Source organism: Atractosteus spatula, chromosome 9 (assembly GCF_055471065.1).
Source record: "Atractosteus spatula isolate fAtrSpa1 chromosome 9, fAtrSpa1.hap1, whole genome shotgun sequence".
Lineage (NCBI taxonomy): Eukaryota > Metazoa > Chordata > Actinopteri > Semionotiformes > Lepisosteidae > Atractosteus > Atractosteus spatula.
The window spans coordinates 3508632-3534094 of NC_142714.1; the positions used below are offsets into that span (position 1 = coordinate 3508632).

Sequence of the window (25463 nt, forward strand, 5' to 3'; positions counted from 1 at the left end):
TGTTTTGTTTGCTCAATTCACGGTCTTTGATTTTCGTTTGTGTGAATCACTCATGTGAACCACATACAGTAATTTAAGCAAATGCACAGCATTCCAGTTTGTCTTTATTTACAGTGGATATGCAAACATTTGTAAAAACGTCTAGATCAAGAGGTGTTTGCAGTACAGGGATAATTTTAATGCATTCAATAGGTGGAACACATCAAAATACATTTTCCCACACTTTCCAGGAGGAACCCAGGAATTTAAATGTAAATTAAAAAAACAGGATCTGAAAGGATATTATACAATGTTATGATTTAGTCAGTGAGACCAAAGTTATTTTTTATCTAACAAAATAACTTATTTTCAGTATCCTACAGACCTTAATCTTTGCACAGTGTCTCTCTTTCTGTACTGAAGACCTCATGTGTAACCAATGCGACATATCCAAAACACTGTGGAAATAATAAGGCCTCTGCATTCCAAAGTGTGTTTCCTCAGGATGTACTTCTGAGACAAAGCCACTGTTTCGGGACTTCATAGGAGCACCTTTCCAGCCCTTCCACGTCATAGGGGATGTGCCAGGAAGATTCATGAGTCTGGACGATGGTGTCGTAGCTCAGTATTTCCTGAAAAAGACAAATGAAACGTTTCTTGATTTAGCTCACCAGTTGTACATGACTCTGCTTTAAGGCACAGTGGCACTTTAAGGCTCAGTAGCTACATGGAAGTGCACTTAAAACTGAGGACAGGAGGGCTGATTTACCCCTAGGGTTGTGGGAGAGTGGAACGAGCTGCCCAGCCACATTCCTGAAGAAACAGCTGGACCATGAACCTGGAAACCTGAACCAATTAGCCTCTTACTACCAAGTGGGCTGGGGGGGGGAGGGGCAATGACCTCCTCCTGTCTGTACCCCCTTCTTATGTTCATAAGGCTGTTTCTGGGGCTCCCTCACCTGAAAGCGGATCCTCTGCCCGGGGAGGAAGTTGGGGAGCACCAGCTGGTGCCCACGCTGCCACTTGAAGAACAGGCGTCTGGCGCTGCTGTCAGGGAGACAGGCCTTGTGATCCCTCATCAGGTCCCTGCTGACAAACCTGCAGTGGTTTCCTGAGTGCAAAGCCGCATACAGCAGAAACGGGTCGTCTTCCGAGCTGTCCCCGGCCAAAGACAGAATCAACAAAGCACTACGGTGAGCTCCAGCTGTCCGCGGCTTTATTTCTTTTAGGAGATACGAGACTGGCATTGCATTTTGTTCATCTTGTAAAACTGCAGGAAACGTGCATTGCAAATAAGTATTTTTACATCACATTCACACCTTTTTGTATCAAGGATAAAAAATGTCATTAACCCATATATGCAACTCCTACAAAGTAACACCCACTTTTTCACATACAGTACTTAAAGAGTTTCAACACGTGAAACTGTTTGATTAAGCCTCTCCTATCGCAGCTCCATGTGGTGCCAGATGTACAAACAATCCATCCGCAGTTGAATTTTAATTGCCCAACTGACAGCCAGCAAGAAATAAAAAAACAAATGACATAAAGAACATATCTTTTTTCCCCAAAAAGAACGGAGATTACTTCTCACATTATGTAATGAAGAGTTCACTTTGCATTTCTGGGTGCCATAATGAAACATGGTTATATATATGTTAGATAATATATGCAGGGTAGAACTTTGTGCTGGACTGTTTTGCACATGTATTGGCGTCACCTGAAGGCAGACCAGAGCTCATATCTGCACAGCTCAGGGATGTGTCAGTCGATAGCACACACCATATCCTCAGACATTCAAAGAAATCGTCGAGATAAAGATAAAGGCTTCGGAGCTGCGCTGACTCAGCGCTGCTCAGACTCACATGTTTTCGGTGAAGAAGCAGTCGGCCTTCTGCTGAATGAGGGCCATGTGGCTCCTGTCCCAGCTGCGGGAGCTCTTCAACATGTGCTTGCGCCCCAGGACAAGCACCCGGAGGCCCTGCGAGGCCAGCTCGGACACCACCGCCAGCAGCTGCAAGAGCATGGACAAACCAGCTGACTCCAGGAAACAACCAGCTCTTTCTCCGCTCTTACCCGGCCTGGCGAAGACCAGCAAGGCTGGGTCCCAGACTTAGTTGAAGAGGAAGTGGACAGAATAAGATGACTGTCCTACTGTACATTCAGGAAATCAGTATTCAATACCCAAACAAAATAAATTTCAGAAGTAAATATTGTATGATGGGTCTTTAAAGACTACACAAGGATTCATGAAAGAAATGTGGGGAGCTAAGGATGTCAAGCTTGTTTTTCTAATACCCCAGGTACTGTTTTTAGACTTGAGTAATTTGGGGAGAAAAACAACACTTAGTTCACCACCCTTTTGCATGTTACAAATTGATTTAATTTTGTGATTTTGTTTTTCATCAACGTGCGGTGTCTTTTTTTCACTGCCTAGAAATTTACACGTGCTTTTTGTGGATCACATAAAGCTAGTGTTAAAAAGATTCAGACTTTAGTTACATATTCATACTATAACTGCATCAATCTGTAATGCAAAATATCACTGGTGTAGGATGTTAACGTAGTAGTTTATATACATAACCTTTTGATCTGACTTTAAACGTGACCTGAATTAAACGTTCCGAAGATGAAAATCATCATCGCCCTCTCTTGGTCTCTTGGTTCTACCACTCTCCATGCTTGGGAAATGTTTATTTCTGTACTCTTCCTCTTACCCCCTCTCCTTGAATAGCCCACGCATTCTTTAACAGTAACAGGGGGATTTCCTGCTGGCCAGGAAGTGGGCAAAGAGTGTCTCGACTAACTATGACTAGACTAAGGCCAGAGAAGACAGAGTCATAAAGGAAGCGTGATTACTGCAGCAAGTGGCTTTTTTTCCTTCCTTTTACTGAGCGTACCACTCCTTCCAGAGCTTCTGGGTTATACATCTACACCAATGGAACGCTGAAAAGGAGCAATTTATCAATAAAAAAAAGTGCATCTTCAAGCCTTCACAAGTCAGGGGCTAGGCTTCATGGAAAAAAGTCAGCTTTGTACGCACAAAAAACTTCTCACTTCTGGTCCATGCCTGGTCCATGCACATCTCCTATAATATTTAGCACAGTGCAGTGTCATAATGTCCCCAACTCTGAGAACATCTGATTTTTGCAGCTAATGTGAACAAGCTAATTTCTTATCAGAAAAAAATATATTTTTAATTATTAATGCACCTCATCATTTATAGGAGGTATATGCAGTACTGAATCCCTAAATCCTTCTGCCTGAACTATTCTATCATATGACGAAGACGCAAGTAGATCTATCCAGGATCTATCGTCTACGAAAGCAGCGTTATGGACAGGCAACTATTTTATAACCTAATTTTTTTAAACCTAGTTTTTAAGATAAATCCTTCTTGTCTGTTGTGTACTGTTCTTATCATCTTACTTTTATGGTTCCTGAGTGCCCCAGCTGTTCTCTTCCCAGACGTCTGTGTGCATGTAACTCTTTGTCAGGTCATTAGCCAAACCGCTTTATGCCACACGGTGTCGTGAGAAGCCGGAGCCTACCTGGCAAGTAACGAGCGCAAGGCAGGGTAGACCCTGGACAGGACGCCAGTCCATCGCAGGGCAATGCAAGCCAATCATACATGAGGACAATTTGGAGGCCACGGTAAAGGCAGAGGGTAGAAATTTGGACCGGACACTGGGATAACTCCCTACTCTTATCTAGAAATGCCCGGGGATCTTTAATGACCACTGAGAGTCAGGACCTCGGTTTAACGTCTCATCCAAAAGACAGCACCCACTACACCGGTATAGTCCCCGCCACTATACTGGGGCAGTAGGACCTACAGAGACTGCAGGGTGGGTGCCTCCGACTGGTCCCACTAACACCACTTACAGCAGCAACCATAGCTTCCCAGGAGGTCTCCCATCCAGGTACTGGACAGGCTCAACCCTGCTGAGCTTTGGTGGGTAGCGACTTGAGAGCTGCAGGTTGCTGACACTGTAACTTTACCCTTTATGCCTTCACATAATGTCATTGTCCTACTTGGCTAGTTTATTACAGTTCAAATGGAATACTCTGCGTTATTAGAAAGTCAGAAAAAAATCTTCTATAAAACATGAAAAGTCAGCATGATGAGCAAATACAAATCAATGAGCTTTTTTACCCTTTCTACCAGTATGAGAAAATGCTGGCAGACAGTCTTTTCCTCCCCGGATTTCGGAATGTTAGGTTTCCTTTTGGGACTGTACTATATGCTCATCACCACTGACTCAGGTCACACATTCCACAGGCATGACCAGACACATCACTCAGAACGAGATTTTTCATGAGCATCAGCCCACTTAACAAGTCAAACAGGAATCTGCTTATAGGCCAATCATTAGTAAGTCACACATTCCATTGATTTGAGACAGAAACGCTCTAAAACAGGGTAAAATACAAGCCCAGCCTTTTGAGAAAAAACATAATAAAAGCATGTCACTTTTTGGGGGATCTTATATTTAACCAGATAAGTCAAATGAGAACAAATTGTCATTTACAGTACAAGGATGACCTGGAGACCCATTTACAGGGCAGGATGCTGATTAGACTAATCTGAATGATGTACCCATGCTCAGGGGTACACTAGCAGCTTCTGAAATGGAATTTGAAGCCACAACCCTCCAATGAGCATTTTAGAGGCTTATAACAAATCCTGCAAACTGCTGCCCCTGTTTTATTGTAAACAGTATATTTTAATTAACAAACTAATAGTAAATTACAAATAAAGTTTCAGCATTCCCTGAATAATAGTTTGACGTTTAGTTCAATTTTTTTCCCCCAATTATTAAATAGCATTGTAGGTATAATAGATGGACACTTACAACACATCACAAAGAGTTAGCGAATATTATTTATGGTTCCCTACAGAGAGACTTTGCATATTAAGTATGCCATTTCAGAGGAAGTTCTTTAAAACAGCAATTTTTAAATGAGGCAGTATCAGTAACATCTTAATTTGTAAAGACTTTCTTCATTGAACATTCTGACTAAAAAAGACTGACTTATCAGGTAAGTCTGACTAACTTATACTGTTAAGAGTAATGTTGCTTTGCCATGTTGCACAGAAATATTAAAACTGGCTCTAAAATGTTAGAACTGCAGTCTCAGAAAACAAAATATACTCTCAATGAGCTAAACAGTTCCTTATAAGACAAAAGAATTATTGTTTTTCTCTCTATACTGTGCGCTCACACAAAGGGGGCTAAACAATATATCACATGGCTGGTTCCAAAGAGGATTTTTTTTTACATTTCATTCTTAATTTCAGCTTCTACATTTTAAGGAAGTTGTGAACAGACTGAGCATGTCAAATTGTTCACCTTGGAAACCACCACTATCCTGTATTATCCAGCACTGTCTTGTGAAAGAGCTAAACTTTCCCCTACTGGACTCTGAAATGATTACACCAGGGCTGTCTTTACTGCCACACAACCTTGTGAGGGTTCTTTGGAATACAACTCCTGGCAAGCATTCTGCTGAAAAATTCCCCTGTTATCTAATTCCATCTCATGGAGTTACGGAAGAGTTCAGGGTTAGTGCTCTTCCACACAGTGCAATCTGACTCATTCATCACAGGAGGCTGAATGTGTTATGAATCATAACATTACAGATACAATGCACGGCCTGCCAAAAACTACAGGGCCCTCAAAACGTATTGGGGCAGCAAAGCAGAAACTGTTTTGCTTTATAGTCAGCCATTTGGTGATATTAATGCCAGTATGATGGCCTGGGCACACATGGCACCTTTGGAACTGGCTCACTATCTTTATAGATGATGTGACCAATGATGGCAGCAGCAGAGTGAATTGTGAGGCTTACAGGTACATTTTGTCTGCTGATGAAGGAGAAAATGCTGCCGTACTTCCTGGATGGCAGTTCACCAAGCAGCAAGACAATGACCCAACGCATACGGCCAACACAACCGTCAGGAGAAAAAAAATGGAAAACACCTAGACTGGCCGGGTTCATCGCCGGATCTAAATCCGACTGAGTGGGCAATTTACAGCACATGCTGGAGAAAAACAATGAAGGCAGAACACCAGGAAAGAAATCAAGGCTTGGCAAAGCCTCTCAGATGGTCACACAAAGGGCTTGGTGACCTCAGTGAGCTGCAGACGTCACGCAGTTGTTGTCTCAAAGGGATGTGTAACTAAATACATTCAGCAACACTTTGAAAACGACTTAAAGTAAATGTGTCCCAATACTTACAGCCACTTGAAATTACCGGGATGAAGTGGGCTTGTGTACTTATGTGATTAAATGCATGAAACTTCCCAAGAATTAGATACATATTATGTTGTAATTGTCATTCATATTAATCTACTGAATACGCATACAGAACTACGGAGGTCAAGTGCAGCAGCAGACAAGGCCACAACACAGGACGGACGCCTTTGCTGAGTCCACAGGTGGCCCATCCCACCCTGAGATGAAATCAGCCATCTGTTATCTTGCCAAAGTACAGCTGTTCAGTTTTACTTCTGGGTATTTTTCATTTGATTAACACATTCACAAAAAACAGGAGTGTTCAGTTTCCGTATCAGCAGGTCCAGATTAACGGACGATCATTCTTTCATTCAAACAGTAGAACCTCTGTAGTTTTTTTTAACTGCGTTCTAAGAGGTAATTTGGCTGATTCCCAGCAGTCTGCTGGTGTGAGAAATAACAAGAAACATGCAAAATGTCCGAGCGACAATCACACTTCCCGCAGTTTCTATTCACATAATCTGCCAGTCTGTTCCACTAGCCTGTCATCCATTTGCCCGAGTTCTTAGTGGACTCTGTCCTAAATGGATGGTGGTGACCAGGATCCTAACAAGGAAGCAAATGAGTCTTCATCCCGGACAGAACAACAGTCCCTCACAAGGAACACATGAGAGGGGAAACCTGAAGGCACCAACTCGCCAGAGCAACATGTCTTTATCGCTGCCTGATGTTTAGCTATTAAGATTAACTGAACAACAAGTTCAATAGCCATGGAATGCCTTAACAAAACCTATTCAGGAAGGCTGAAAGGTGCCCAAGATTAGGACAGGCAATATGAACACTTAGAAGTGTTCACCTTTAAATTAGAACATTATGACTGTCAAATACAAGCTTGTCCTGAATTATCTGCTCATTTCAACCCCTTTTAATACAATCACACTGTTTGTGCTAATGATATCATTTGCTGCATCCGATCGATGAGCGTGTAACTGGGCCGGATTCACGCAGGTCCTACTGAAAGTAAGGAAGAGAAACATGAGCAGTAACAGCTCATGTTTCTGTATGTACTGTATACCTGTGCTCAAAAAATGCCTCTATAGCTCACAATAAAGACATGTGATTCATGAAACCCCACTGCTATTTAGGATACATCATGATTCATCAAGCTTGAGAATGTTGAGGGATGCATGGTCAGAAGTTTAACACAGTATAGGCCCAGCTACACTGAAGTGCTATGTGAGCTAGATATAAGACTAACACTATTCCCACTGGCTGCCGACAGAATTAATTAATTGCTATAATTGCTTACACTTATATAGCGCTTTTCTGGACACTCCACTCAAAGCGCTTTACAGGTAATGGGGACTCCCCTCCACAGAAGTAATTCTTGCATGCATTGTCATGTCCACCAAATTGCTCAGCAAAATCTCTTCGGTTCACACCGATTTTCTTTTGCTAGATGTGCTAAAACGACTAAAAAAAAACTGTTTCACACTTTCAGAACCCAAATCCCAAGTCTGAGCCATTTCACAGCCCACCAGCACTTTGTTCTCATTTTTAATGAGGAGGTGTTATACATACAGCCTTGTCCTACAAGTGAACTATGAGGCAAGGCAGTGCTCCTCTGCTCCAACTGGCCGACTAGCTGAAATGCAGAAAGGGACTTTAACTGCAGGAGCCTGTAAGCTGATTAAAACTGCCAGCTGTGCCTATAAAAGTGAAAGAGACAGTTATGCATCTGAAAACTTGTCCCTGCCATCCCACGTCTGATAGGTAACTCTCCCTTCCTCCCTCTCTTTCTCACTCTTGCTATCTCTTGCAATTTTGGGGAGTTTTATTCTTTTCTCCCTGGCAAGAGAAAGTCCCTCAGAGAGCTGGGGGAAGGTACCGAATCTCTTTGGAAAGGCGACGCCGACTCAAGGAATCTTTGAGTGTACAAGACACAACACAAAAGGCAAGCTGGGCTTGTCCAGAAACCCTTAACCACACAGTAAACAGCCTGACCCTATGCAATAAAACTTTCCAGAACTTCCTATGGCTTGGTTTCAAGTGTGGGGGACATGTCAGTGAATAATAACAAAACAGCTCTAAAAATGACATTCGGCGATGGAAGCTGAAACACCCGTTTGACACTGCTGCTATGTGTGAGGGTCTTTATCTCCGACATCAGACTACATTGCTGCTGGCTCTTCCACAAACCTTGTGGTCCTCTTAGAGTTTGCTCATTTTTTTACAAGAAGAGCTTATAAGAAAATGTGAAGGGATTTTTGTAAAAACAAATTCTTCTAATCAAGGTGATTTTGTAGACTTCCGTTACTAGAGTGAAATCTGGCATTGTTTTTTTTTTTCTTGCACTGTGCTTCATTTTGCCTTGCTAGGCACACACAGTGAGCCATTATCAGAACGTGTCCTGAGTAAGTCTTCATCTGTAATGTCACCATATTTGAGCTAGAGAACAATGATGGCAGGGTGGATAATAAAAAAAAAACAATAATAATTGCTTTTCGAAAGCAAGTCTTGAATTTTACTACTAAAGTCAGGTTGATCACATTAGGACTAGCTACCAATTTGCCTAAGCCCTGCTAACAGCATTTAGCTGAAATTTATTGTCTGTGTGGTTTCTTTGCACCAGCTATTTAAGGGACAAAAGCCGCTTCAGGGTACAAAGATCGGTTGCACATGTACAGACAAAAAAAGAAAGAAAAAATCCACTTTTCATAATCAGTATATTTCACTCCTGTGTTAGTCATATCATTATGGTGCAGAAATCCCCTCTCAGTCGATCCACGCTTCTGAAAGGGGGTCTGTAGGCGTTCCTCAGCGCCAATTCCTGCCTCACACAGTGCGGCTGTCTGCAGCAAGGCCCCCACTCGAAGTCTGAGCCACTCCACAGCCCATGAATGGCAAAGCTCTGCACCCTGGTCTAACCACAGCTCACAAGGGGCTTTCTGAGAGAGCAACGGCTCAGTCAAAGGGCTCCGACAGTCACAAGGCCGGGTTAAGGTTCTGTTCTGGAAAACCGGTGAAATGCTCAAGAGTTTTCTGTGCTTTGTTTTGTGTGGTGTAGTGTGGGGGAACGAAGTGTCAGAAGTGAGAATATGAACTTTAAAGGACAATACAGCTCGCTGGGGCAGCTGATCTGCCAAAGAACAGACACACTTAATGCACAGGAGATGAAGGCTGTGAACAAGCTTTTGTCGTCCAGAAAAGCATGGAGAAGGGCACTGGTCTTAATGTCTGTCCAGACATTCCACTGAAGGCCACTGGCACTGGGCTGGAAACAGAGGCACTGGTGCACTAAAGAGCATATCCACTGAGTTACTGGGCTCTTTTGAAAATGGCAGCTGTCTGCTTGGACCCATTAAAAAAAAATTTAAAAAAATGATTATGTTGGGGCGGAGGGTGTCTCTGTGGCTCAGGATCTGCGCCTGTGGCTGGAAGGTTGCCGGTTCAAATCCTGCAGCCGGCAGAGGAATCCTACTCTGTTGGGCCCCTGAGCAAGGCCCTTAACCCCAACTGCTCCAGGTGCTTTATAAATGGCTGACCCTGCACTCTGACCCCAAGTTTCTCTCCCTGTCTGTGTGTCTGTGTCTCATGGAGAGCAAGCTGGGGTACGCAAAAAGATGAATTCCTAATGCAAGAAATTGTATAGGGCTAATAAAGCAACATTATCATTATCATTATTATCATTAAAATGCTGACAAAGCTACTTGACCTCTCCTGTTTCTCAACATTACTGGTTCTGAAGTTTTTCTGTAAACACCTTGCTTACTGTTAAAATTTGCCAGAGCGAGGATGAAAATGCTAAAGGGATAATATACTGTAAGTCAGACTGTTGTACTCAGTGTTTCCTCTCCACAGAGTACAAATTTAACAAAGGTTTTTCCACCGCACACAATTGTTTTTAACCAGCAAAAAATTAGCACCTAAGTCTGACTATGACTGTGAAGCTATAAACCAATCAGACTAAAATTAGGAGGGAAAAAAAAAACATTGTATTTTTTTGGTCCCATTACAGTAAATTGTGCTTTCAAGGAAATGTTTACTGGATAAAACAAATGTCTAGAAATGCCTTGAAAACCCAGAAGCTGGAGAAACCTGCATTAGTGCTGTCAGCGTCGCACACCTTTTCGGTGAGCTGACAATGCTTTAAAAATTAATAAAATGTGACGGTAAAAAGTAAAGGGTTTTTCCCCGTTTCTCTACATCTTTTAAACCGAGGCAGTTATGCAAAAATGCTGAGGCAGAACAAAGCAGTAATGAGAGTGCAGAGAAGAGACACAGGCCTGTGGGATGCTTGATTAAAACAGAAAACACTGAGCTTCAGCACCAGAGGGGAAACAGGATGAGGATGTTCCATCCTGCTAAATATGAACTGCTACAGAAATTAATTCCTATTCAATCCTATTTGCTCAAGAAAGAAAATCCCACAGAAGTGCTTTTCCTGTAACAAGGAACTGTATTCATGTGTGAAAACATTTTGAAAAAGTTGTTTCCTGGACCTTGATTATATTTAAAGTGACTCCATTGCCATCGAGCGCATTAGCCTGCAGAGGTGTGGGTTGTCTGGAGCAAAATAAGGAAGCAGTTGGTTTAACTACAGGCTACAGGGTCTGCTGTAAGTGGACACTGCAAAACAGTTTGAGATAATGCTCGCATTCAATTTTTTTTGCATGCATGCTGTGTGCTGAAGAATGCACAGCACCCGAAGATGATCTTTTGTAACGAGAGTGACGAGTAAGGAGAGACTAGAGGTTTTCTAGAAAAAAGCAGTTAAAAAACAGTGAGCCCAGAACTACACTTATTATTATTATTATTTCTTCAAAGAAGAAAATCTGCTAGCATTAGTTTGAAGAATGAGGGGAAAAAACAGATTTAAAAAAATGTTTTTTTGAAATCAGAGATACACGGAGATACGCATTTTAACTGTTTACTCTCCTGGTTTGCAAAATCACGTGCAGGTCTTCACAGCCAGGTCACATTCCATGGGCAAGGAGTCTCAGGGTGACCAGCAAGATGTCCTAGAAGGTGTCCTAGAAGACGCCTCGACTGAGGCAGAGTTGGTGAGAATGAGGAGATCTAGAGTCAGCTTCTGCACGGTGAAGTTTGTCTTGCCCGGCATCTGTAGAAAAGTCTAAAAATAAACAACCTTCCCCCACAGGAAACTGTGGTGGTGACAGTACTCAGCTCTCTGCTCTTCAAGGAAGCCTCCAATGGGCTCATTGAGATGCCTCCCACCTCGCCTGCCTCCCCCTGACCCAGCTCACATGAAGAAGATTCCACCAGGGGCTGAGGTCAGATGGAAAATGCACTTGTTACATCAAAAATTCCTTTGCCAACTGGCGGTGTGCTTTTCCAGTCACACTGGAGAGCAGTTATGAAAAAGAAATGTCTTATTAATGAGCTTAATGTCATATAGGTGGTAGGAAATGCTGCATTAATAAGCACATACTGTATTAGACTTATTCATGACTTTAACAAAGAAACAACATCCTCTGCCAGGAATTGTCTTTTCAGGTTTACAGTACTGTTCACTTATTTCCCCAGAATGCTTAGAACCTTGTCTGTCTCTTATGACTATTGAAAAGTGAAGCAGTTTAGTGGAAAAGATTATGAACAAAAATCATTTACCAATTTACAAGTTCAGTTTCCAATCACATGATTGTGATTCACAGTTTCGAATAAATCTGATTTGGTGCTTCTTTTTTCACTGCATAATATATACTGCATTTACAGTATTACTTACAGGAAATATTTATTACTATATTATTTATAATGTGTATTCCTTTAAGACAAAGTTACTATTAAGTGAAGCCTGTGAATAGAAAAATATGCTCTGCTTTGGAAAAAGATCCCACAATTGCAACATCATACCAGTATTCTTAAAATAGAAAATAATTTCCTGGTATTATTTTTATATCCCCAGACTGCTTAGTCTGTCTGAGGAGGCTGGTTTCCACCCAGCATATTGCTTTTCTGAATGTTTTTTAACCATAGAAGATCACACATAATGTGATTAAGGAGAGTTTGTAAAAGAAGAAAAAAACGAAGGCTCAGTTTTCAGACCAGATATGATCCCGGTACACGTTCAAGATTAACACTGCCAGTACAGGCGATGGCAGTGTGATACAGTGAAGGGGCCCTGCTATTCCTCACCAGAAGTCAGCCTCTGAAAATTCTTTGAACCACATTAAAAGTGAAGACTGAAACTGGAATTTATTTCTCACAACTGAGCTGCTCCCCATCACCGTCGAGCGGCTGCTGGGTTGCAGTCCGCTGTGTAGAAGAGCAGGTGCTTGCGTATATGTAGGGATCTCTGCGGGATCTTTGAGCACACAGAATCCCCCCCCCCCGGGAGCCGTGGGGTCCTGACCTCTGGGGGACGGAAAGTGTGAAGAGTTCAGCTCTCAGTAGGAGGGGGAAGAGACGGTGCACTCCCCTCCCACAGGATCCAACCCCCACGGCCTCTGCTGCAGGCCGGCACAGCGCCCCCTAGCGGCAGCCATGGCACCACACACCACACCAAAAAAAAGAGAAGCTTTATCCGGGCAGAAGAGAGCTTTCTGTGGCATGAAGGATGCACAGCGACCTGATGTCAAAACGCTTCTCTCTGCCACAAACACATGAAGTGATGGGCACTTCACAGCCTCCCTACCACACATTCGACGACCCCTCAGACCTGTGGATGCGAACCCTTTCTGAAAGCGTTGGGAAAAAAAAACACCAAGCGCCCCAAAAACTGGCACGTCTCTCAGGTGACGGGGTCCAAACCTGCTGGCCTGCTGTCGGTTACGTAAATGTGGGAAAATGAGGTCAGCGAGTCTGTCTGTATTCGCCACTCGGGGCAGGAAAGTGAGTCACTGGAGTTTCTGCACAGATTTTGTGCTGCCGCTGGTCCTCACACACAGGGAAGTGAGGAATGGTTGTCACGGTGACAGTTCATTTAAACCAAGGCTGCGCCCCCCTTCAGGCCAAGACCAAAGAGCTGAGTCACACTGACGTACAGCACGCTAGCTGAGAAGCAGGGAAGACCGGGTGGCTCGCGAGGACCCGCAGCCGGGTTTTCAAGCAGACGAGGCAGCAAACATGGCAAAAAAAAAAAAAACCAAACAAAATCAAGATCAAAACTAAAAAAACCCAACATATTAAATCCCGGGGGGGCAACGCATCTGCAGTGACGGCAGCCGGTCCCTGTCGACACTTGGCTGGTGTCCCAGAGAAACATCTCCAGACATGAGTCCTGCTTCCGTCAGTGACATCAGTGCCAGCTTCAGTGAGCTCACTGACAAGGAGATGATACCACTGGCTTCGGCTTCAGCTTCTTCAGGATGCAAGGATCCGGAACGAGCAAGCCACCCACAGCGCTGGAGTATTTATTCCAGAACACAGGAGGATGGGGCACTTGGATCAGTCAGCACAAGAGCCTCCTTTCTTTTGCAACCCTGTTTCTGTTTTTATGTGCGTCAGGAAGGGTAGATGGCTCAACTACGCGGCTCAATTTCTGGTGAAAGGCCCGACAGGAAGCTGATCCACTCTGACTTCCACTTCTGGGCTTACTCAGCTTTCTTCCAGTTTTACAGCTCTTTCTGACAGCTCAACTCTCCATCAGGCAGAGTTACTGCTCGGCTCTCTGGCTACCAGCTGCAGTCCCCCCCCCCCCCCGTCGCTTGGCTGAGCCCTGTGGGCAGCAGAAAACAGTTTAACCCTCCCCACCCTGTGCCCGCTACTGTTCCCTGCTTGAAACCATGCACCTGAAAGTCTGCTTCGGATCCTGCCAGAGATTCACCTGAGTCGACTGCAACTCTGCACATCACCAGGTAGCTCCTGCCTGGAGTCTGGTTTTCACTGGTAGCTGAAACTTGGCTTTGGCTGCTGTGCCACCAGGCTCCCGGCTGCTGCTTTCCGTGCTGGGTGTGGCTGTGGTGGTCTATATATACTGTATACGTCTGACAGGGAACTGCTTTCTGGGCTGGGGTGGGCTTAATAAGCATGCAGCTGCTATGAATGGGGAGAACGTGACTGTTAATTAGATTCTGCATTTCACAAACTGAAATGCAGAATCACCTCAATAGACTCCCAACTCCATTTTGCATGTAAGTATCTTCCACACGTCTACAGTCTAATCCCACAATTCACTCTAAAGCCTGTCTGGTAAAACAGACTAAAATGATCACTGAACCTCTGCCCTCTTCTGCATGTTTTAGCGGGGAACACAAGCTCGCACTTCGTCGGCGAAAGCAAGCCATGCCACGCTGAGGAGCCCCTTGTGGGGCTGAACCAGCTGTTCACTGCTGCTGACTTTGGATTGAAACACATGAAGTAGAATTAGAAGCCTGTTGAGACAATTCTGCTTTCCAGTAGGGGGAAAAGTGCCAGAGAGAATAAAACTCTCACATTCCCACAATATGTAATGTGTAGATGAAGGGAACACCTCCCCCAGAGTCATGCTCTTCTGTCTCCAGCTGTCATCATCCACCTCTCCAGCTCTCTCCACATCGCCACATCTCCACAGGAATTACTTTTATAAGTCCTATTTCTACAAGCCAGTCCTATTGTTGCGTATTGTTTACCCAAATAAAAGGGATTATTTCACACTGAAAAAACCTATTCAAATCTCTTCGAATACATCATCACACACTGCAAGCGCCTACGGCCTTACAGCTTCCCGAGAACTGCGACTGTGGTTGTGTAACTGCACAGTCACTCAGGTCCTGTGGGCACTGCTGAGGTGCTCTTCGTGGCCTGTGAGAAGAGAAAACCACTGGCTTCCACCTCCTGGCTGCCTGAAACACTGCTCTGCTGCACTGATGTGCAATCTTCCCTTGTCTACTGCAGGATGCAGTGTGCTCTGATATCCTGTGGCTTGCTTCCGATTTCATCAAGATGTGCAAATTAGTTGATTCCCCAATCGCACTATATTGAAATAACGTAACAGGAAAAGAGAAATAATGCTTTCTACAGGTAGATGTAAACTTTTAGATATGAAAGTATAACCTGTTTTATACAGCTCACTGTGTACACAGCGAGCCACAACACCTTACGCTGAAAGCAGCAAAGCCCAATTTTCTAAACACTATTTTGTTCCCAAAGGGCATGAATCGGAGAGGAAGAAAACAAAATAAAAGAGGAGGTTCAGGAACTCACCGTTTTGGCCTGATTCCCTTTGCTGGAGGTGTTCGCAACGTTGAGCCCGTCGATCACCACGTCGAATGGAGGCCTCTTCTTCACGAAGCTCATGAAGCTCCCCAGCTCCTGCAACAGGAGATCCCATGGGTCAGTGCTACTGTGCTGCCGTGGGAAAGAGCGTTTTTACTGTGTTTGAGTCCTGCCTTTCACTCAGCCAGAGACAGCGGCTATCCCACCTGCTGCCCGCTGCATGGCGTCAGACACGATCCTTCAGCGCACCACCGTCGCTGATGGTACGTCGGGTTCATAAAGACAAACGCTTTGTACTTAAAACAAAAACCCATTTCTGAGCAACACTCTGCTTCGTTACAGCAGCCTACACTTTAAAAAACACTGGGGAATCAGTGTGATACCTTAGGGGACAAATCCAGGATATATGGACATATCTATTGAGTGTGTTGACTAAAATAAAGATGATTAGATCGCAGAGTTACAACAACAAAAGGTTTTGTAACATGATCTATGTGTACTGTGCCTAATAAAGTACTGACACTACGCTGAAACTATTAACATATTCTGAACAACCTTTTATTTACATGAAAAATAGAGGATTTGCATGTGCAAGCATTTCCAGAAATTGTTTTGCCTTTGGTTCAATGGGATTACAGGAATTTAGGGCATTTTAACAGAATGTACTCTGATGTGGTGACAAAGAAAGTATGGAAGCTGCTGAAGTTCTTGGGTTAGAAAAGCATTTAGTTAGTAGCTTAGTAGCTTCCTGGCAGCCCCTCAGCACTGAGCACGAACCATGCTGTTTTATCACGAAAGAAGAACCAGACAGAAATGGGACCTGGGTTTGTGGATCTGATGGCCAGACTGTCACCTCTGGCTGCACCATAATCCGCAATATTCTGTGCAGGAGAGCTGCTGTGAACACATCTGCTGTTTTCTGGCCAGAAAGATCTTATTAATAACTTTAACATAATATCTAACAAACACCACCCTGGACAAAATCTCACTTCTCTTTTCCACACACAAAGCCTGTGGATGCCGATTCACAAAACTCACTTTTCTTCCCCTTTTGAGGTGAAGCTGAATTACAGGTGTTATAAAGGTAACAAAATCAAAGGGCTTTAGGACACAAGGGGATTCTAAGGCAGACGAATGCCAGCTCACACTCTGCAGTTACCTTAGCGATACTCGACCGGCCTTGCATTACTGAAGAGAGATCAATAATTCATAACAATGCAATTTTAATGAAAATAAAGCATGTTACATCTGTTGCAAATCTATAGCTTTTAAAGTAGGACGAAGAGCTGTGTACAAATAAAAGAAACTAAACTATTAAGAGAACTATCGCTTTAAAATGGCAAAAAACAGCTGAAGAAGGACTTTTGTCCAGCTCGTCTGGAAAATAAAATGATTTTCTAATCACTGAAACCTTATAAATAATTCTATATTTCTGAGAAAAGTACTGTAAATGAAACTTTTAAGACAATACGTGCATTTTTTGCAATACACTGTTTACAGCAGATTTTCGGTTGAAACACTGTAAATCGCAGAAACCAGATCTTGTTTTCAGGACCTCAGAGCAGGCAGCTGCTTTCGGCCAGATAAGCAGCAGGGCAAGCTGTTAACAGGAAGGGGGAAGTCTATAAACGCCAAAAACGCAGGGAATTTCCTCGAGGGACAAAAAGGGAGTTTCACACAGAAAAAAACAGCATCCAAACATTCTTATGAGCCTAAATTTAAGCGGACAGTTAAGAAAAAAAGGTTCAACACATCTTGACAGTGCATATACGGTAGAGCCCTGCAGAAACACAGCTCAGAAATGTTGAAGTCAAAAGAGAGGGCTCGGATACAGTCTCCCTGCTGGAGAAGAGAAACCTCTCTAATCGTTCAGTTTGATCTGCTCTAGACACAGCGCAAACTAATGGGAACACAAGGTGAAACTGCAGGACAGCAATTTGCAACAGTAACCCAAAGCGTCACACAGACCGCTGTCTCTGTGATGCGAACCTGCAGACTCAGGCTTGTCAGTAAGCAGAGAGATTGAGTAACTGGTAATAAGACCCTTTCATCCACCAGTATGGACATGAGAACAGCATGAATCCTGCCCCAACTTGCCACAGCAAGGAAATTCCTTTTTTTCAAGATTTATTGGTTAGTTTCATGAGGTTTTCTAAGTCTTCAGAGACGGGGTATTCCTGTGCCAGCTCATCAAGTAAATATGCTTACAAACAAGTCCTCTCCTTTTATTTCTACAACAAAATTTTTATTTCTCCAAAAATGCATCGGACATTGCTTTCTCCTCATTCTAAATATACCACCATGCAGTGCAGCGAGCTTTAGTCGTTAAAGGATAATTCATTTTTTTCATTACGTAGCTATACAGGTTTACTGTGCTGTAAGTCAGCAATAAAAGGAAAATACATCCTCCCTGCAGATTTGTTATCTTTAGCAGTTTTGCTTTCCATTGTTCAGTGGCCGATCAGGAGAGCGGAGGTACAGTAGGGGTGGTGACTCAGGGGAATCCCAGCACCGGTGCTCTGTGCGTTTCCAGAGTGTTCGTGTTTCAGGACAGGCGTGTCCAGAACAGCATGTTCCCTTTGTGACCGTCTCCACACAAACCTCCCTGTTGTGAACAGGCCACGGCCACATGACAACACAACCCTGCTCACGCGCCTCAGAAAATATTTCACATGCCGTTCCCTCGCCCAAGAGATCTCCAGCGTGATCGGGGGAAGACACTGTTGAAATGGGGGCCTTTGCCCCAAGGGCTGTCTGTGCACTAAACCTGAAGGAAACTGAAAGAGAGGCATTTGAAGGTTTATGTTTTTTTCTAAACAGTCTGGAGGCTTTGTTATGGTTTACAGAACATAAATAACAATCAATTCTGCAAATGAGCCATCCAAACTGATTGTAGAGGAGCTAATGACAACTAAAAGTGCACATTTAAGGCAAAGGTGTCCTAGGAAAAAGATTTTTCCCCATAGCTGACATATTTCTTGAGCACACGGACAGAAATCATTTTCAGGCACATTTGTAATTCCAGCCACACACCATAGTAATACAGATTGACAAGACTCAAAAACTGGTTCACCCTTTTTTTCTGAAAACTGAAAGAACCAGTGTTTTTTTCTGGCCTCAGGAGAACTGCACAGGGCCAGGTGCACACCCTGCAGTAACATCCCTGAGGACCCCTGGGGGTCTCTTGCTATCCAGCACTCAGGCAATAAGGATATAGTCGCATAATGACCACAATACTGAGCAACTTTAAAAGCCTTATATGCTCTAATTCATGTTCAGATCCTTTAATTCCCATTGAGTTTAGTTATGAATAGAATTCCAATACATTATAAGCCATGAGTGACTTCGATATTATATCACCAGTTGTGCTAGACTTGGAAAGGGAATTTTACTTCTGTTAAAGATACCAAGTCTGGGTTTTTTTACATCGTGACTACAAAGTGCTTGCTCAATTCATTTTTCTCAGCCAGCTTATATAGACAATTCACAAGTACTCAAAGACGCAAGCAGGAACACAACGCAAAATAAAATCCCCTAAGTGTTGTAATTCTGTTCTTGCTAAAAGTGTTTATTGCTGGTGCAGCAAAAAGAGGAAGCCAAATTCAGAAACCCAGCTAAATTGTATCTTTCTAATAATGTTCCATCATGCACGCAGTATACATGGCCAATTACTGTGAAAAAAGACAGCAGAAAAATTAGGCCAAAACAAATTCCAAAACGGTAGCTCTCTCTTCACTGACTGACCCTTTCCCAAGACATGTGCATGCAAAGCTACATTGGCAGTAATGACAAGATTAATTTAATTTATAAGAATGTTGTCACATCTCACATCATCCTTTGACACATGACTTCTTTAAAAAAAAAAGAGGTGTGTATTTCAGGAACAAGAGTTCTGGATCAAATTTCAGGTGCGCTCTGAAAAAATCCCCATGCAAACACTCTGTTTAGTTTATGGAAATGCTTTCCTTTCGGCAGCTCGTTTAAACTCGTTTGATAACATTTTCTGCCCAATGCTAAATGCAGACGCTGAAAATAGGAAGGACAAAAAAAAAGATTTCTACAGTCAGTGATTAGTTCTTTTGCTTGTGTGATTTTAAACACAGCATCTCGGGGTCCGATCCTTAGCCACTGATCTGCTCCAGGCTTGTTTCAGTTCGCCAAGGCCGGGGGCTGTGCAGGGTTCATGTACACAGACCAGGGACTTTCCACACTCACTTGCGTGTAGCGCGACACTGCGAGTGCCTGCAGCTGGAAACCACTGCCTGGTGCTTTTGCTGAAGAGGGCAGAGAGCCTCACAACACTCAGCTTCCTCTGCCAAAGGCTTCACAAAAACGTCAACACAAACTCTCGGCACACACAACGCAGGCTAACCAAGCGCTTCGGAGACACCACAGTGCCCTCGCTCTGGGGCTGCTTCAAAGGTGCCAGACCCCAGATTTTTTTGTGCCCTAAATTTTTGAGGCCATCACACTGTGATAAAATCTCCATCACTCTCCGTAGTGATAATATCGGTAGCAACAGCTGTTACTCTTCGAACAGTGTGTTGCATGCAAAATACATTTTTGTACAAAAAGTACAAAGCTATGTTTCTTTCTGTTCACCTACTAGCAACTTCTGTCATTGTTCTTTAAGCCAGTGCCTTTTATGTAAAATTGCTACCTACAGATAGCATTCTTGCATACTACATCTGCTAGCTCTGAGAGCTCTGAGCTTATTCACACAATACAAAAAGGCATCAAATGCATGCTTCTGATAAAAACACAAACTGCATTCTACTGCACACCGGACAACAAAGAATGAAACTAAAGGTCAGCTCCCTCATATTTTACTGCTGTATAGACACAGCATTTCAGACAATAAATAACATGATTACAAAAAATAATAAAAATGCATAAGGAGAGAGATAAAAAATGGTACATTTTACACTTCAATAAAAGAGATCAGTGATTATGATAAGGAAAGGCATGCATTTTCTGCACTTATAATGCACTGCTGTTTTTGAGATACCTCAGAACAAAGCTCAGATGACATTAAAAAACTAAAGACAGATCCTGTCATACTTTCAGGTGCTCTTGGTTTAATTTCATTTGCATTAGGAGGCAAAGGTCCTTTCCCTTTACATGACAAACACCTTGTCCCAACCCACCTTGAGAAAGCAAAGTGCCCTTTTCTTGCGCAAGCACTGCTCTGAGGAAGTATGAAGAGAAACAAAGCCGAGTGCTGGAAATCCCCGAGCTGGAGACCAAACTGAGAAGCTGCCTGACACCGCGGAAAGACACAGCTTTCTAATTCGAGTCTGTTCCTGTGCAGATGGACAGGTGGTTTTCTTTCCTTTCCACACAGCCTTCAGCTCATCCCCCTTCCATTCTACCCAGAGAATCCTACACATTGGGGAAGTGAAAATGTTTATTTTTCAAATAAAAGTAGCACTTGAGGTGTCCTGGGCGAGCTCGAGGAGAGAAGAAGGTTTGCAAACGTTTTGAGAACTCTGTGTTGCAGTTCTGAACATTAATGAAACTTGATAAAGAAATAACTCTAGACTAATGAAGACTTTGCAGACACCATAAGCGCTTAAGCTGCATAGTGGAAAGCATTCTGCAAAGCACATGTGGAGAAGAACTGGACTTTAGAGACAAACTTCTCAATAATGGAACTTCAGAACATTTGGAGGACAACTGCGGCTACAAACTCTTTGACACACAAGAGCAGCCACCAGTCCGTCGCATGCCAGATGCACACAGTGTAATAAAGTTCACTGCTAAGCTCAGAAGCGACTTGGAAAGCCAACCACCATCATTAACAAAGGGGCCGCCAACAGTGCATCAACACCCTGAGTTTCCCCTTTAACTGAAATATTTGAAATATGTCGACTTCTGCTCTGTTTGGCCCCCTGAAGAAAGAGCAGGCAAACACACACACACACAAAATATGTGTGGTTTGGTTTGAAGCCGAGAAACAGAAGCTGGATTTCCCCCTTGTTATTCTGAATTCTTAATGCAACTCTGTCGCCACCTTGAGGAATCAAGCCGCCTAGGCAAAAGTTTTTAAAGAACTTTATACGGACCCAAACACACTGACTTAAACTAAGTAAAAACACTGTTAGTAGAATAATAAGACAGAGAACAAATGTTTCTACTCACTGCTGTACACAGGTGACTATATAAAAGAAAAAAAACAAGTAGCATGGAAATACTTTTTTCATAGTAAGGGGTGTGGTGACCCACAGTCTCTCAGAAGAAAAGCATACAAGGCAGGACTCCGCCCAGGGACAAAAAACAACTTTTGTAAGAGTTTTATTCAGAGCATTCCAGCCTTTTGTATTCAGAGCTGGGGAGGCACCTTGTTCTTGCAGAACAGAAATTAGTTGAACAAAGTGACCAGGACGGGTGGCACATTTATCGGTGCATTCTTGGCCTCAATAACATGTCTGACCGAGAGACATATTATAACTCTTGCACATAAACTTTTAGTTGATCCCTCACATCCACTCTTTTTAGAATATACTCTCCTCCCCTGTGGGAGGAGGTACCAAGTCCTTTGTATAAAGACTAAGAGAGCATCTAATTCCTTTGTACCTAAAAGCACTGAATTTTTGAAAATGGAAGAAACAGTTGAACTTTATTGCCATATGTAACCGGTACATGTACTGGTACAATGGAATTCTTACTGACAGAAAGTCTCTCGATTGTTAAAACAAGTGTAAAAGTTGCAGGTAGGGATCTAATTATTATCTGTTTATTAATCTTAAGGTACTTGAAGAGTTCTGACTGAGAGATGCTGTTTTGTATTATTGTATGGTACTGTTGTTGCATTATTGTCATATATGTTATATCACTATGGGCTCTTGACGCGCAAGACAGATTTCTTGCAAATAATGTAAATGACAAATGTAAATTCCTTGAAAATAAAGGTTAATTCATAGCCTGTGTCTGGGAGAGGTGAGGAGCACTCACCCCAGTTTAGCAGCAAGCAAAGAACTGCCTGTACGACAGTGTCACAAAAGTAAAAAAGGGCAGCTGGCAAAGCCATGAGGATGTAAAAGACGCAGGTGACCTCGCATTGGCCCTTATCACAAAAACCCCCGCACTATGGGAGACAATGAACCTACTTCCTGTTGTGGCTGCCCTTTCTTCTCTAGAATGAAATGAATCATGTTTCTGATGTACATGAGCTATAATCTAGGAAAAGATCCAGCTTGGCTTTTGCAATTTTACACACAAAAAAAATCGTTCTTCCAACCGCAAGCCACAAAAAATGATAAGGTAAAAACCCCGAGGGTGCAGCAGGACCATGAGGGAGGCGGCCCACCTGTGGCGTGGTCTTGGTGAAGACGTCCCGGCCCTGGATGACATCGCTCATCACGCGGTCCTTCAGCTGCCCGTACTCCTCCTCGCTCAGCTGGATGGACTCCAGCTGGGCCCTGCAGCTCCGGCATACGCCGCTGGACATGGGTGGACGCAGGGAAAGCCAAGGGAATGCACTGACACGAACCGCCCACTAACACTGAGCAGCCAGGCTTAAACGTGAGTCACCGGAAATACCTGGGAGCTCCTCAGCTAACTTTCACCACTGGGTTTTGTGCCACAATGTCATAAAGGCACTGCTGTATCAAAGTGTCTTTCTTACTAAGCACTGACAGTCTACACTATCTACACATTTTTTCCACTGGGTAGCCGTTAGAATATCTTGAGTGGTTTTGAACACTGAGGTGCTTGAGAAAGATCTTACTGTCTGATCTCCTGGACTGACCAGAAGCAGCATGATCTGACTACACGTGACACATGGAACCAGCCATGACTAACCATGTTCACGGTGGGCCTCGTGACTTCATGCCACTCATTTTAACCACCAGCTGGCAAGAACAGGGTGAGATGCTGTCAAGGGAATGATGGTGAAGCCACACTTTCCAAACCACACTGAGGGCATTAGAGAGATATTCACTGGTACAGACACTGAATAATAAGCTTCTACAACACCGCAGGCCTCTGGTAACACAAGCAGGGGTGACTTCACCAGACACAATAAATGTGCACAATCCCTTACCTGGTCTCAACAGTGGCCCAACTTCCTTCCCACCTGTTACCTGGGAGACTTAAAAGAAAAACGCTTTATTAGACTTTAATTTCCTAACAAAGCAGCACCACGAAGCGAAACCTGCAACAGGCTGCTGGCTCAAGACAGGCCTTTAAACATCCACAGTCTTGCAGGTTTCATAACTTTACTTCATCATTGACGACAATGCTAAAATGATCATATTAATTTATCATAAGATCTAGCAGCCATCTCTGATTCAGAGTATGACTTTTGACATAAACCTAAATTTTCTTACAATTGTGTCACTGAATCTTGTGTTTCTACCTAACAATATGTCTAACTAGAAGCTCACTCTTCATTCATATAATGTGTTTTAATGTCTTTGCCAACAAAGACGGTGAAAAAGAATGAATTTATTCAGAGCCACAGCTGTGGTCTACCTTTCAAACCAGGCCCTGATGCTCTTTGCCAGTGCCTCTCCAGGATAGATCTGGTTGTCTCTCATGTGAAGCAGGATGGACTGAAGTTTGCTTTCATTCCCTTGGCCCGAGAGGCCACTATCGAACAATGTCTGCCATGTTTCCTGGTTGGGACTAAGCCCCTTTCCAACCATTTCTTCATATAATTCCCAGGCAGTGGTACTCTCGCCATCCTGGACAGCCCCCCAGATCGCATCGCCGTAGTTGCGTGCGGAGGGGGTGATGATTTTCTTTGTGCTTTCCAGCAGCAGGAGACACTCCCGCCAGCGCTCAGTCCTGCTGAAGCCTTTAATGAACAGGCTGTAGGCCCCAGTATCCAAGGTCTTGAACCTTTGCCTCATGATGTCATACATGTCGAAGACCTCTGCTGGGTGGTTTCCATGGACACACAGGGTCAGGTACCTCAGAAGAAGTTCATAGCTCACAGTCCCCGTTTCCGTGGCTACGTACGCCAGAAGAGACTGCGCCACATCAATGGCGCTGCCTGCTGCCAGCATCTTCTCCATCATCTTCACCTCGAAGCGCTGAGGGGCCCTGGCACTCTCCTTCCGATTCTTCCACTCCGCTGCTGTGAGCGGGCGGCTCGGAATGTCATTTTCTTTCGGCCTCCTGGGCTTCTCCGGCCCCTCAGCAAGGTCTTTTCCCTCTTTCCGCTTAAAGAGCTCAGCTTTTCTCTTCGCTGTCCCCGCTTCAAACACTGAGCTGGGTGGCTTTTCCCTGCTGGGGAAGTCTTTCCATTTGGTGCCCGAGTTCCTGTAGCTCCCAGGGAACTTATTCCCCTCCCGTGTGGACGAGCAGCGCACACGAGGAGCACCTGTGTCCACAGGCGATCGCACACTCGGGTGCAGAAACACCAAAGGTCTCGAATGACTGAGGAGTGTGCAAATACTTCTAGCATTAGTCCTTGTGTAGGAAAAGAGTAGAGACCCCATCTTTAATCTTGGGAAAGTTACTTTGCGAATGCGTGGCTCAAGCCTTCAAAAAACACCGCGGTCTACAGCTTTTGACAAGGAACAGGGCAAAGTGGCTTATAACTTTATAACTGCATCACGCCAGGAAAGTCGGAATCCGTGACTCTCATTTCTGGGTATAAGAAGCAGACGCACTCCCCAGTCAGATTCAAGATCTTTAATAAAACAGGCGTTTAAAAAACAGATCACTTAAATAGTTTAAGTGTTTATCTCCAAAGATGTCTTCAGACAAAAACTGTAATGTGTTACATAAGCATTAATTTCATTATACTCTACTGATTGTAAAACTTATACAGACAGTAAGTGCATGTTTGTGGTGATGCAGCAGCAGGTTACTCGAAAGCTTCAACACATCGAATCTTCTGATTTTAAGAGTTCAACATGTCAAGCGACTGAATGCAATTTACGCTTCCTTAATGATCCGGGAAGATCGCTGTTTCATCGATTAATTGCAACAAAAAAAAGAGAGTAACTCACGTTACTTTACAAGCCAGCGTTTACACAACCACTGTACGAAAAATGAAAACGTTAAACCAAAGCACACTTTCCGACACACGTTGGATGACGTCATAAACAAGTGACGCGCTCGCCCGGGGTGAAAGG

The 25463-nt window shown here is 43.7% G+C and overlaps 1 protein-coding gene across 1 annotated transcript; it reads right to left on the minus strand.

Moving 5' to 3' along the window:
* Positions 1-156: 156 nt before the first annotated feature.
* prorp (protein only RNase P catalytic subunit) lies at positions 157-25431 on the minus strand. Its single transcript, XM_088924424.1, has 7 exons — positions 23851-25431; positions 23420-23467; positions 22685-22817; positions 15364-15471; positions 1845-1993; positions 939-1134; positions 157-611 (listed from the first exon to the last, which is right to left on the minus strand). Exons 1-7 carry the CDS (start codon positions 24819-24821, stop codon positions 480-482), a joined length of 1737 nt encoding a protein of 578 aa, XP_088780550.1. The 5' UTR covers positions 24822-25431; the 3' UTR covers positions 157-479.
* Positions 25432-25463: the final 32 nt, after the last annotated feature.

What these genes read in the sequence shown, in the direction of transcription:
- prorp (XM_088924424.1), bottom strand. Translation starts at nt 24,821, where the DNA reads ATGGGGTCTCTACTCTTTTCCTACACAAGGACTAATGCTAGAAGTATT. An exon ending in TGGGCCACTGTTGAGACCAG is followed by an intron (nt 22,818 to 23,419) that starts GTAAGGGATTGT and finishes ACCCATGTCCAG; the next exon opens with CGGCGTATGCCGGAGCTGCA. An exon ending in AAGGGAATCAGGCCAAAACG is followed by an intron (nt 1,994 to 15,363) that starts GTGAGTTCCTGA and finishes ATGCTCTTGCAG; the next exon opens with CTGCTGGCGGTGGTGTCCGA.